Below are 14,662 nucleotides of genomic sequence, written 5' to 3' on the forward strand. Positions count from 1 at the left end.
TTTAAATTCAAATTTGAATCGGGTATGTAAAACTTTTAACTTATAAACTTTGGATCTATAAACTTTAGGTGTATAAACTTTAGATGTATAGAAATACTGTATATAGAAAATATTTGAATTCAAATTCAATTTGAATCAGATATAATTCAAATTCAAATTTGAAACGGGTATCTAAACTTTAGGTCTATAAACTTTTAGGTGTATAAACTTTAGGTGTATAAACTTTAGATGTATAGAAATACTATATATAAAAAAAATATTTGAATTCCAATTCAAATTTGAATCGGATATATAAACTTTTGATCTCTAAACTTTAGATATGTAAACTTGAGGTGTATAAACTTTAGGTGCATAAATTTACTAAAATAGGAAAGTAATGCGGTGCAAAAAAAAAAGAAACCAGCACTACACTGGATCAGGTCAGCACTGACGGGCTCAAACCCTCAACTTTGACGGGTTCAGCTCCCGGTCAGAGATTAGTGGTCACTGATGACTTGAGTCACCTGTGACGGGTGAAGACCCGTCAGAAGTAAGAGCCACCTCAAACGGCCCCCAACTAAAACCCGTCATAGGTGAGAGTTACCTCTGACTGGTCCCAACCAAAACCCGTCACAGGTGAGAGTCACCTCAAACGGCCCAACTAATTGGGGCCGTCACTGGTGTGAAAAAAAGGGGAAAAAAAAGAGAGACCGTCCTCTTAGGTTACCATCACATTCATTTCGACCGATTGCATTTGGCATTCACAAATCAAAAAAATCGTCACAATTCTTCTTTGTTCCATCGCCTCCCCTCCCGCGCCTCCCCTCCCGCCCCTGTCGGATCTGGCGGCTGGGCCGCCGCCGCTGCCCCCGCCGGCTCGGCGTCGCCGTGCCTCCCCTCCCGCCCCTGCCGGATCTGGCGGCCGGGCCGCCGCCGCCCCCACCGGCCCGGCGCCGCCGCGCTTCCCCTCGCCACGGCATAGAGAAAGAGAGGAGAGATAGAGAGAAGAGTGGAAGAGATAGAGGAGAAGTGGAGAAGAGGGAGCCGGCCAGCCTTATCTCCTCATGTGGGCCCCGCTGGGAGAGGAGACATATATATACAGTGGCAGAAGTCATCTCAAACGGGCTGGGACTTAAAAGCCGTTTGAGGTGAGTAAACCTCACCTCTGACGGGCTGTCCGGCTGCGACCCGTCACAGGTAACTAGTCACCTGTGACGGGTTAGGACTTAAACCCGTTTGAGGTGAGATAACCTCACCTGTGACGGGTTCTATTTTTAACCCGTCACAGGTGACTAGTTACCTGTGACGGGTCGCAGCCGGATGCCTCACCGATGACGGCATCCCGTATGACCCGTCAGAGGTGACGGTCATCAGTGACCATTTCGATTGCCCGTCACAGGTATCCCATCAGAGATGTGAGGATCTGGTGTAGTGCAGGTAGAGGGAGGGAGGGGGGAATGGGGTGATCACTAGCCTATAGCCAGGGTGATTCTTCGCCCATTAGAGTTTCCGCACTTGACTGGACCATGTGGCGTACGTGATGTCACTGATAAATCCGAGCCGACGCGAGATAAATAAAAAACTGAAAAGGAAAATCTCGAAACGTCGATCCAGGATTGAAAGCAGATCGATCAGAGGCGACCTGACCGTTGCTAGCGACTTCACCAACCACCAGTCCATTCTCAAGGCACTTTTTGCATTTTAATACATACAAATAATTTTATACTTTGATCCAAAAAAAATAAATTAAAAAATCATGAAAGTACCCTTATGTTGCCTGTTGGAATTCAAGACTCGTGTAGACGCATAACGTAAAGGACCTTGGAGATTGGAGTTCTTGGTTGGTTCCTATTAGAAATTTGGTCATAATTCGGTATATTTTAATTTAAAATAACAAGATAATAAGCATGATATTCGCAATGGGAATTGATCCAGTGATAGTGGTAAATGTAATCAACATGAGCATACTTAATATAGAACAAGCATCAATATAGACAATACAACGCAATAATATTGTGACTGACAGTTGTAGGTAACGAAGAACGAATAGTAACAGTGAAACGTTATACCCCGAGAATAGTTCTCCGTTGGAGTTTGAGGCAGTATTGCCTCCGTTGATGTTGACGGGAGGCTCCTTCTCTTTGTATCTAGTGTTGCTGTTGTCGCCAGTTGTCGACATGTTGGTGAAGATGATGCAGAGCTACCCAAAAACTTGATCGTCCGCCTACCCGTGCAGGTTCTCAAGCGGACAGAGTTTCGGAGGCACCTGCTTGTTCCGATCACCCGTGCACGCGGGATGAACAGAACCGGAGAAACAGAGAGACAACGCAAAAACAGAAGGAGAGTATCGCCAAGGAACAACAACAGGAGGAAGACTCGATCTTTGAGAGCCTCTGCCTTGCGTTATATATATAGAGAGAGATCTCCATTACCACACAAAAAAATCTCTTTTGTTGTGAAGGTTACCACTATCAGGGTTACGAATGAGGTATACCCTCTACCCTTAGACGTATGTTGTATACCGATACGGTATACCTGTGCGTATATGGATGTTTCCTATACACGTTAAGGAAATCCATCACGTAACAGAAACGGAGTCCACAGATGGAAGGAGTCCTGCTCGGACAGAACTGGGTCATTACTATATCGTGTGGGGTCCGATATCTCCGAGTTCTACTTGGAGATCGACTGACCCGCGGTATAAAAGGGACCACCTGGGAGGACCTAAGGCATCGAATCTCACCACCAACACATCTGCCACAGCCTACGAAGCCGGAACCTACAGGAGCCAAGTCGCCGGGTGATCTAGTCGAACCAACTCAACTACGATCTCGTCGATACCATCGAGTTCCTTTATTCTCTTTGTAATCTGTGAGTTCCATCATATAATCCCATACCAATTGAATTAGGGCTATTACCTACGAAGGGGCTTGAACCAGTATAATCTTTGTCTTCTGTTTGCTTGATGTTCTATTACGTAGATCCTCGTACCAGCGTACCCCAATACACTCCATATCCGGTCCACGGGTATCCCTCGTCGACAACCACAAAATAAATATTATTTGTTGTGAAGGTTACAACACAGGGAATCTCTCATTTGTTATGGAGGTTACAACACAATGAATCTCTCATTTGTTGTGGAGGTTACAACACAATGAATTTCCTTTGTTAATGGCAACTTTATTCTCATCTGTTACAAAACAGAAGAGCAGCAGGCAGGCTCGGCTCGATTGGCCACCTTGCATCGGCACGCCCACGGCTGAGGCCGACTCGGCGCGCGCGCGTGCGTGTGGCTGTCCAACTATCACCTCAACCGGTCAACGGAAAATCTCCAATATCACCATGTTTAAGTTGAGGTTCTTCCACCTAAATTTTCAAGGCAGTATTATTATCTCTAACATTACCTCTAACATTACTTGTGGGCTCTTGAAATTTTAATTGAATTAAATTGGGCCTAGCCCATTTATTCCAACAGGTTCCACCACAACTAATCATTGTGCCAAACTACACCTCCATATTTGCTTGGCACAGAAACCAGTCTCAAATTTTTTTTAGTGACAAACATATCTTCCAAGTTGAAATGTTCTAAATTTTATTTTAATTAAAACTGCACACTACTGTGCCTAGAAGTGCCTAGAAGAGATTTTTCTGAATTTCATGTAAACTGGCAGATTCCATAAATCCCGCTAATTCGAAAGCCTTGTCATCAGTGCTAGATACATATTTTCAGATTTATTTGACTATTTGCTATATTTAAGCTGCCTTATTTTTTTTATACTTTACCACCTCAAAGAATAAGTACATTGATAAACCTAATATTTTACGCATAAAATAGGAAGGTTGTTAACATATATTTTACCATGAAATTCTAAATGCTTACACACAAACTTTCCTTTTACTAAAGTTATATGCTGTCTTTTTGGAAATCACATTTTATAATTTTTTTATAATAATCATATTGCTGGAAGGATGTTTTCTGAGGCTATATAAATGTCAATTATTAAAATTAGATTGTCCACCAATCAACATATACTACTACAAAATCTCTTATTGGTGACGGTTCATAGTTACCAGTTTAATTGAAATCGGCACCTATTTATTTTAAAAGTGCTGGTTTAAAAAAATGCCACCTATACTATAGTACTATCCTATTTGATTTGTGCCAAACCATTCAAAAACAGAATTAAAAATCAATTTAAGGGTTTTGTTGAATGTAGGATATTTTTTTAAGAAAAATGTTAAAAAAACAAAACATAATACATTTATATATTTTAGAGCAATTAAACAATATTCACGGGCTATAAATTTTTTGGTGCACCACAAGGAGCGCTCATTTTCTAGTATCTATGTAATACTGGCTAGCTCAATCCCTTGTAAACACATGAATATGTGAGGCAACAGGATAAAATTTGAGAGGAAAAAACATAGAGTAAAAGGTAGGTAGAACACCACTCATTGAAGGAAACATAGAAAAAAATTGCTGAAAATGATTTGACCTTCAATGTGTGGAATTGATTTAAATCAAGAAGCATTGATATGTAATATGCCGTCCTAACGCTATACCCACCAAAATATTTAGTAAAGCATTACCCTTCTCTAATTTGACAGCATCTTTAGATCACTTTAATACCTTGAGTAACTAGAGTGAAGTAGGCAACAGCAAAACATGAGTCGTTCCGAAAATATTATCTCTCTTCAGCCAGAAAAATGGAGACTATGTGGATCAGGAATTTTTTTGTTGATTCCTGCGAAATTGTAAACATGGAATATTAATATTGTTTTGCTCCCTATTGGTTCAAAATAGCTTCCATAAAGTAAAATAGTCTTGTCACTATAAACAGATGTCTCTAGTGAAACTAAAGCAATTTCAAGGGTATGAATCTAAACAAGGTGCCAAGGTTTACAATCAGAAATTCAAGGAAGTAGCTAGAAACTATTTTCATAAGATAAGAAGCATAGACTATTTTCACACTTTTTGACCTGAACTCATGCGGTTAAGTTGCATCTACCTAATTCAAACATTTGAGTATTTGACGTGTGGCAATGAAACCATGACTCGGGTTACTCACATATCATAGCCCCCTGTGAAAGGGTATGTAACCTATTAGTTGCAGTGACCTAAGTAGCACCCTAAGATTCTGAAAGTCTTCATGGGAACGAATTTCAGATTGGTTTGTTTGTGAGCTAAGTTCCCAATTTAAATGATTGTACTGCATATATCCCAATGGATCTTAAAGCGTCATTGATATACTACAAATTCATTTTTCTTCTAAATATGTATATGTCAAATGTTTAAAATAAGATGTTTATTTCTTTTGGAGCATATGCATATGTTACCCGCTTGAAACCGGCTTACGTAACCTGACGAACGAACTAAGAGTGACATGACGTTGAAGACAGGGAAGATTTATGAAGAAATCAGGGAAAAGCAGAGTAGACAGTATTTTCATTTCATTTTTCATATCCCATTCGATTACAGGTTGTATCTTAATATACTAGCAACACACAGAACCACCCTTTGGGCCCCACTCCAGCGAGAACACAATCAGCTTGTCTCTCTTTCCCGAATACATCTTCCCAACTCGAGTACGCCTTATAGATGTGCCCTTCCCCTGTTTGAGCCACCTCTTAGTGTTTTCATGTCATCCCGTTGTCACTTGCCTCATCCATCTTGGCTGCAGGCGCTACACAGGGTATGCCTTGTCGAGGCTTCGCTTGATCCGGTAGCGGCGCTCCAGTGAAATGGAAGGTTGGCCACAAAGCGGTGGCACCCCTGAACCCTAAACCAACAATGATACCCTTTCACTTGATCCGGCATAGGGGAATCAGCGCATATGGTGGCATCTTCTCCGCGGTGGGTGACGGCTAATAGGGCGGAGCATAATGAAGGAGAATCGGCGTAAGCAACGATATCTATTCCTCCCTGGCTAGCTTGGGCTTTCACGATGAGAGGGCAAGCGATTGTTTCGGCGGTGGCGCTAATCTGCACGGGTGAATGTCAAGTCGGTGGCGGCACCGATTTGGTGAGGGCGAGCGTGGGATTAGCGGCAGGGTAATCTGCGGCTAAGCGTGGAGTAGAAAGTGACAAGGTGTGGCATTGGTAGGGGATCAGCGCCGGCACCTGAGGGTGGAAAGGGAGAAGATCACCAGCGGTTGAGGAAGGAGCGGGTAGCCAATCTGCAAGGGCGAGGAGGCAACTGACGGGATGGGGAGAGGTGCCGTGCAGCAAGGTCATAGGCCTCACGGCTTTCGGTGGAGGAGAGCGATTGCGTCAGCATGGAAGGGAAGTGATCGCGATCTCTGCCTAGGTGAATAGGTGACATCACGTGCGCTATCTCAGAGACTCAGCCTAGGTACACCATAGGACGCACCGGCCCATTAGCAGGCCTGTGCGCCTAGAAGCAGGCTCTATGGCTACAGTAGCAGTTACTCCCTCTGTCCCACCGGATAAGACATTTCATAATACAATAAATCTAGACAAATAGAATATCTCATCCGTTACTAGGTTGTAATATTGTGGAATGGAGGGAGTAAGCCACCCAAAGCTAACATAATGTATTACAAAATAGCGACAAGAACCACCTTGGTGTACCAAATGAATTACTGTACCACCCAAATTGACAAGAAAATTACAAATCAATAACAGGAACAGGGCCAACAAACAGATACACATAGTTTACTCATAATATCATGGATCAATCTCGCTAGAAGCGCTTCAACTGTCAAGTCCAAGCTCAATCTGTTAGAATAGACAAGAGCACACTATTTTTTGGGGTATCACGGTGAAATCATTTTTTCGAAATACTGTTACCCCCTCCCTTCTTAACTCCTTGTACGGCTGTATCTGACTTAGCAAACAAAATTGTTCAAGGTCAACCACACTATCAAAATCGCTCTACTTTCTTGCTGAGAGATTCTGCTTTGTGTTCACTGCTAGCAGTTACAATATAACCAGCACCAACCTGAAATCATTTCAACATATAAAAGGTTATAAAGACAATTTCAATGTGGCGTCTCTATAAAAGGGCTAAATATAAAATTATTCATTTTTATTTTATATTTACAAGGGTGAAAAGCAATATCATCAACTGTACCTTCACCGCTTGACATGAATAAAACATTTCCCCTCTAAAGTTTTAATCACTTCTAAGTTCAAGTAAAATTGGTGCACAAAGAGGGAAAAAAATAGGTACCTGACAATCTTTCAAAACAGCACGTTCTTGAAGTTGCACATTATTGCATATCACAGAACCTTGGATGTGACAACCATCTTCAATAACCACATGGTTCATCACGACAGAATTGACAATCTAAAACAAAGGAATATAATAATTAAATGTTCAGATCAACAAAGAAACTTTTATCTCCAATCAGAAGTAATTAGTTGTAGTATTCCACCAAATGACCTACTGCATTGGAACTATGATATAAAAACAGTGGCAAGGTAGCATATACTGATTACTAGCTATCAAATGATACTATCAAGTAGAACAAAGGAATTTGTAATAAATTGGCATGAAACAACAAAGTAATAGTATTATTACCTTTACATTTGAACCAATTCGACAATGACGGCCAATAACAGATCGCTTCACACTACATTTGTCACCTAATTGTGAACCCTCAGCAAGCATGCATTGTGGTCCGATCTATAAATAATCAAATATTACAAGGAAAATAGGCCAAAATAGAAGCTCGTCATTTAAGAAGTTTTGACACAATAGAATAGAGAGAATTGCTATTTTTCATTAATCTAACAAAAAAAATTAAAACATAGGGTCCTCAATGCCAACACTACAAAAGCAGATTCATCATTCCAGCAATCAGGATCAGACAAACATACTGAACTTCTCATCAAAGAAAAATTGAATTAAAGAATCTGGTTTTGTAAGGAAAATACTTTGGAAGAATGAGTTCAAATGAAATAAAAAATAACAAAGATCCCATGCAGTATTTATGAAGCATGAAGGTAGTATTCTACTTGAGTTGTAACAGTGAAAAGTGCCAGCACTGATAGATTTACGCTTCCCTCTCTAGTACTTATCTAAAGTCATACAATATTATTGCTAGTCCTAGTATCTATGTACAAAGATCCAATCATTTTAGAGGCCATGTTAAAATGGAACACTAGTCACTTTTTGTCAGCAGAGAGAACATTATCATCTTCAATCCAACACATGTAAATTTGCACATACAAGACTTGATTGAATAAAGAATGTTCGCATTCTATATTTAACTTTTATTTTTTATTTATTTCAGCAACCATTTCATGGTTCTAAAACTAAAATAACTATGAAATCAGACTTACTGTAGTCTTCGATCCAAGCACAGAAGTTGGATGGATGATGTTGTTCTGTGCAGAGAAGGAATAACCGGACAAGTGACTAGCATCCCCTACAACCTGTTAAATTATGGTTAGCATTCAAGTAAGAACAGCAATATTGCAACAAAAAAAATTGGCATTTACTACAGGATGAGAAATTTACATCTCGGTTGATATCACAATATGCCTGAATGGAGTTCAAACGATGACAGTACTTGCTTTTAGTAGCAATATAGACACAGCACCTATATGTTCCTCCAGATGATAACAAATCTTTCTTAAAAGCAGATGGTGCAAGTATGCGATGCTGTGATAGACACTGCAAATGACTATTGGATGGAACTGTAGCATCGCCAGTTTCATCAACGGTTGTTCCCTCACCTCCTGATGAAGATGATTTCTACACAAATTTGACCAAAATTATGAAGTGCTTAGAAATAGAGTTAAGAGACCATCAAACAACAAGAAATTGAGTACGAACATACCAACTGACTCCTCACTAAGTATGGTAGGACTTCAAGTCTAATGCTACGGTATGATTCTTTCTCTTCCAGTATATTCTGTAATGTTGTCCTGTGACCAACAGACAGCAAGATATTACTGGATTCGGCATTGGGACATTTGCCCACACAAAACTAAAGGGAAATAGAACAACTCAACTACCTCTTAAAAGCATACAGATGTGCATCCATCAGATCACTTCGAATTTCCATCTAGCAAGAGGAAGATGGTTAGTTAAGATTACAATACAATAGAAAACTCTAACTGAATACATTCGAGTCTCCCGCATTCAAGTTATAGAATAGGATGATAGAGTCAAATTCGAAACGTGACACTACATTCCTGTGAAAATAAAACTATTGTCCACACAGTCACTTGCCCTGTCAATCATTCATGGTCATCACAAGTCATGCTCAGACAATTCTGAATTTCCAACTAAATTAATGCAAGAATACATAGACAAAAATGACTATCCTTAAAAGGAACTCTGAAGTACTCAGCTAATATCTCTAAAAAGTTTTCCCTCCTTTGTCAGGTCCCACTTTTTAGATGTACTGCTCCAGTCAGTCAGTGCACTACCCTTAACAATGTGTTTGGATGAGGTAATCTTTTGGGGGAAATAGCGACAAGTTAAGATTTATATGAAATCCCAAAGCAAGAATCCTTAGAATGCACACGTATCCACAATAAAAATCATGAAGCCCTTTTTGAACCAAAGGAGAAATGGAGAACTTTAAATCCTATAGGGAAAAGGAGCATATGAAGCTTTAGCCTTGTTCTTGAGTCCTGCTTTTTCTGGATGTCATCCAAACAGGAGTTTTAAACTTTAAATGGGACCCCTCTCATGGCGCTTCTATTTAAAATAATATGCCCTCAGTGCTCTATGTTTCTTTATTGTCACCAAGCAGTAATAACAGAAGCCTCTGGCCATGCAGATCAAGCCTGCTCGACCAGAAAGCGCGCTTTCTGACTATTCCTTCCCTGCTGCCATATAAAAGAATTTGCTAATACTAATAATGCAGGATATATTATATGGTGAAGCCTGTTATACAGTGCCTGACTGCCTGTCTCAGTAAAGTTTGATTGCCTTGAACCCATTACAAAGAAACTTTATTGTGCCTACCAAGAACCAAAAGAATAGAGATATGTCTTGAGCTCTTCTCAAAAACTAAAATTAAGTTTTGAAATCTCTATCACACTCAACATATTTTTTTACCAGATATTTTTGTGACATGTCATGTGTTATGGCACATAACAAGTGCAGCACAGCCAATATATATTTCTGTTAGCAAACAAAATCATTTCATATACAGGGTTACACGTTCCGTACCTCGCCTACAGCTCGGATTTTTCGCTTGTAAACACGTACATCTTTTTCAACATCGGTTCCTGCCAGTCGGAATCGACAAGCATATGAATCATGATTCATGAATAACAGCTACTAATCAACTTTAAAACCTTTTAAACAAGACATACAAACCTGATACAATATGCAACAAGAATTGCCTTGTTATGTCTAGCCCAACTATATTCAGTCGAGTTGGTTTTTTAGCTTTATCTTTCCCTCCAGAAGAAGCAGCATCTGAAGGACCACTGATAGGAACAGAACATAGTAAAGCAGTAACAGCGGCACCATTTCTTCTATGAGTAGCAGCAACAGCCCCAGGAAGTACATCAGTTACTAGGTCGCCGCTAATCACCTATTGTAACAAGGTTCTAATACATTAATATCTACATTACACTTAGCATGCATATTTTAGCATTCTTAAGGTTCTATAAAAGCATTAACATTACCAAAACATCATTTGCAGTCAGTCGCTTTGAAATAGCTCGTAGTGCACCAGCTGTTCCAATGTCCTCTGGAACTGCCACAACCTATACAAGAGAAAGATAAGTTACTCCCAAAGACTGATACACTCCACATAGACACGAGACCTATTTCAATAAAAAAAATTGGAAAATACTATAGTTGAGATATGTGAGTTGCAAAATACGAGCGTATCTGAGAATGGCATGTGGGTCCTGGACCCACATCAATGACAGATACATTAGTATTTTCCAGTTCCATGATTTTTGCGATGGTACCAGGCAAATTGGCCTATTTTAATTTGAGGAACCAAAGAAAAAATCCAATGGACAACTAAAACTAATGATTAGAAGATAACACAGACAAAAATATAAATGAAATCCAAACATAAACCCAAGGAGTTGAAGCCGCTAAAAAATGGAGGATTTTAGCAACACATCATGCTGACTGTGTCTCTAACTCTCTATCAGAAGCTGAAATTTTCATATTATAACATATTAATGAAAAGCAATGATTAGACAGGGCAAAGACTTCAATCACACATTATTTTAAGTTTCACAGAAGACTTATGATATTGAATTAGCTTCATTCTGTTGGAAGGTGTATCAAAGTGAAAAAAGTGCAGAAGAGTGCATCAAAATATGCTCATACACATATATGTATTCAAGTAGCCAGTTAGCCACAAGCCAATGTTAAACTACGTATTGTGATGGATGTCAAATATTCAAACAAAAGCAACGAATAACAACTTAACATGCAAGATATCAGCAGAATGTGCCCATCTAATTTGTCCAATCAATCAACCACGCTCTGCTAAGAAAAACAAACTACGATATTAAACAAAAAGAGATGAACAATGTTCTATGTTCCTCTATTGCTATGTGAAATATTGTAAGTTCTAACCATTTAGACTGCTCGCCTATGTTTGAACCTTAAAGGGGCAATTGCAAATTTACCACTACTTTGAATCGTTATTGCAAAATTGCCACTAGAAAATTGCAAAAATGCCACTAGAACTGTCATTCGAGTGGCATCCTTGCAATATTGAAAAAACCGGTGGCAAATTTACAAATGCCCCAAACTTAAAAGGACAGGGCGGGATTGGAGATTGCAATAACTACAATGTAGATCTTATGTTCAAAGGGAAATGCAGAATAGTGGCAATTCCTAAGAGCAACCACAATGTGGCAAAAAACCAGGTAACAAGCATTTATTTCAAGCCTACTACCCAGTAGTAAGCATTGTGGGAAGAGGTAGTAGTTACTACCTGGTATTTGTGCTATTGCCGGCAACAACCAAATAAAATATGAAGATTCTGACAGGATCTAGGTAATGGAGGGTTGGGATGGATGGATTTTTTCAGGTGGACCCCACCTTGTTTACCACTACACTCATATAAGCATTGTGAGAAGAGTTGCAGCTTACTACCTCCTGGTCATGGGGCCCATCTTATTTACTAGTTGGGTAAGATACATTGCGCATGCCCTTAAATAAGCTTTATCTGGGATGTAAAACGCCAACTGTAGTCAGTAGACACTGGCTTCATTCTTTCGCAATACAAATCTGCCACTGGGGTTTTCCTTTGGTTCCAAAACAAAAGGCCAGCTCGTAATAGACTGGACAGACACTGAACATAGAGGGGCAGCATTTCAATTAATTTAGACGAACAGGTACACAGCCTTTTTGGCCCTGTTTGGGGGAGCTTGTCCCAGCTGCAGCTTTTCCCAAAAGCTGCTTCTGGTAGAAGCTGCCCCAAACAGTCCACAGCTTCTTACAGATTCTGAAAAATGAACTAAGAAGCCAGAAGCTGGAGAAGCTGGGTTTCAGAGCTTTTCCATATTTTTAGAAGCTGGCTACCAAACAGCTGCTTCTCAGAATCTAAAGCTCCCCCAAACAGGCCCTTTGACTGATTTCACAATAAATACACCTAGCCAACCAATTTTCACTAAAAAATAATCATAACAGCCTTAGAACTAGGAAACTTGATTATATCATGCTTTCTGAAGCTGACCATATCATGCTGCTTCATATACCATAACTCCTTTAGCATTCAAACCTTCTTAATATCATTACCTTGAGAACCCAGATAAGCAAGCACACAACTGTATAATATGCACGGCACCACGAGACTATCTCCGTGAAAAAAACTCCATCATACACGAAAATTAAAAGGAGTTCATCCATACAATACAGCAACCTGAACAAAATGATTCAATGATATCTCCACAAGAGAAATTCTTTTGCAAACTATGCAAAAGTTAGCCCATAGATACCCATGACATCTAACAAAGAAAGAAACATGAATATAAATTCAGCTGATTCTGACAGCAAAGGGAAACACCTAGGGTCTATCATACTTCAATCAATCGAAAGCCAAATTAGGCTTCGAGCTCACCTCCACGAGAAGGCGGTCTAGGTAGGCGCTCGAGGCCCAAGCTCCGACGAGTCGCGCGGCCTCCTGCCCCTCCACCACCTGCACCGTGCGAAACACCCGCATCAGCCACAATCCCCCCACCATTTTTCAAGCCGCGTCCAAGCAGAAACACGCGAGCTCGCGCGCTCACCACGATGATGTCCTTGAGGTCGCTGGCCTCGAGGAGGTCGAGCACGTAGGAGAGCACGGGGCGGTTGGCGACGGGGAGGAGCGCCTTGGGGACATCCTGCGGGAGAAGAGGAAGAGGGTCACAGTTAGGGCGCCGGAGTTAAAAGACGGCGGTGGGGGAGGAGAGGACCTTGGAGACGAGGGGCGAGAGCTTCTCGGAGGTGCCCCCGGCGAGGACGACGACCTGGAAGTCCATCTCCGACGGCGGGGAAGCGTAGGCGACGGCGGCGCTTGGTCGCGTCGGGAGTCTGGACTAGGGAAGGAGGGGAGATCGTTTGCTGCTCACCATGGTGGGGTTTGGGGAGAGCTGGCAAAATGGGCCGCCCGGCCCGACCCGACACGGCCCGGTGGCGGGCTGTGCCGTGCCAGCCTCACGTACACAGGCCGGCCCGAGCACGAATCGGCCCATGGTCCAGAGGCGGCTTGTTTGGCCCGCAAAAAGAATTAGTAAACTAAATAAAACGAAAGAAGGGGAAAAAAGTAATTGTGGGTTTAGAGGGCTGCTACCCCACGAGATTCCGTTGCTCCTAGCATTCACGGGATAACTAAAATCCCGAGAGATTTAATACGCATCGTCAATTTCGTGGGGAGGCCCACGCTATCCTGCGATTCCATTATCCAATCCTCCCTAGTACCTTGGGTAAGGTAACGAGGTGGTACAGTACCCTGGGTATCGAGCTGATACCTAGGTATCAGGCCTTGGTACTTGGGTATCGACTGATACCTGGTACCCTGGGTATCAAGCTGATACCTAGGTATCAGGTCTTGGTACCTGGGTATCAGGCCTTGGTACCTAGGTATCAACTGATACCTGGTACCCTGGGTATCGAGCTGATACCTAGGTATCAAGCCTTGGTTCCTGGGTATCAGCGTGATATCCCAAGAGAGAGGAGGAGGAGGAGGAGTCGCGGGTCGGGAAGGTCGAGCAGCGGGGCGGCGACGGAGAAAGAGGAAGATGAGGCGATAGATCTGGTGCCTACCTTGTGCTATTCCGTCGCTCGTAGTCGTGCCTTGCTCCAAACCGCCGAACTCGTGGCTCCATCAACACCGCCTAGAGCAGCTCCTCGTCGCTCATGTTGTGCCAAGCGCTCGCCCCCAGTGGCCGCGTCCACCGCTCCCCGATCGTAGGAGGCGCCAGTGCCGCCGAGAAGGTGGAGGGCGGCGGCGGCGAGGAAGCCAGCGACAAGAACGACGAAGAGGAGCGGCTTGAGGAGCTTGATAGGGAGGCTTCTCGGCGGCCGTCGCCCGTGGTGGTTGGGAGCCCCGCCGGCTGTCATCCAGGTCGTCCGCGGGGGCTGGTGGTGACGGCACCGCCGTCGCCGCCGTCACCGTCGTTGTCACCGCCATCGCCGCCTCCGTGTTCATGGGTGATAGTCACAGAGAGAGAGAGATCGAGTGGAGGGGAAGAGAGAGAGAACGAGTGGAGGGGAAGAGACGCAGAGAGAGGGGA

The 14,662-nt window shown here is 42.2% G+C and overlaps 1 protein-coding gene across 1 annotated transcript; it reads right to left on the reverse strand.

Moving 5' to 3' along the window:
* Positions 1–6,427: 6,427 nt before the first annotated feature.
* LOC127777519 (uncharacterized) lies at positions 6,428–13,490 on the reverse strand. The gene is made up of 13 exons (XM_052304127.1): positions 13,343–13,490; positions 13,175–13,270; positions 13,006–13,083; positions 10,598–10,678; positions 10,284–10,503; positions 10,134–10,192; positions 8,966–9,015; positions 8,788–8,875; positions 8,466–8,702; positions 8,288–8,380; positions 7,524–7,628; positions 7,173–7,289; positions 6,428–6,941 (listed from the first exon to the last, which is right to left on the reverse strand). The coding sequence occupies exons 1-13, from the start codon at positions 13,406–13,408 to the stop codon at positions 6,864–6,866; spliced, it is 1,368 nt and encodes a 455-aa protein (XP_052160087.1). The 5' UTR covers positions 13,409–13,490; the 3' UTR covers positions 6,428–6,863.
* Between the last annotated feature and the right edge of the window lie 1,172 nt (positions 13,491–14,662).

This window comes from Oryza glaberrima, chromosome 6 (genome assembly GCF_000147395.1).
Source record: "Oryza glaberrima chromosome 6, OglaRS2, whole genome shotgun sequence".
Taxonomy (NCBI): Eukaryota; Viridiplantae; Streptophyta; class Magnoliopsida; order Poales; family Poaceae; genus Oryza; species Oryza glaberrima.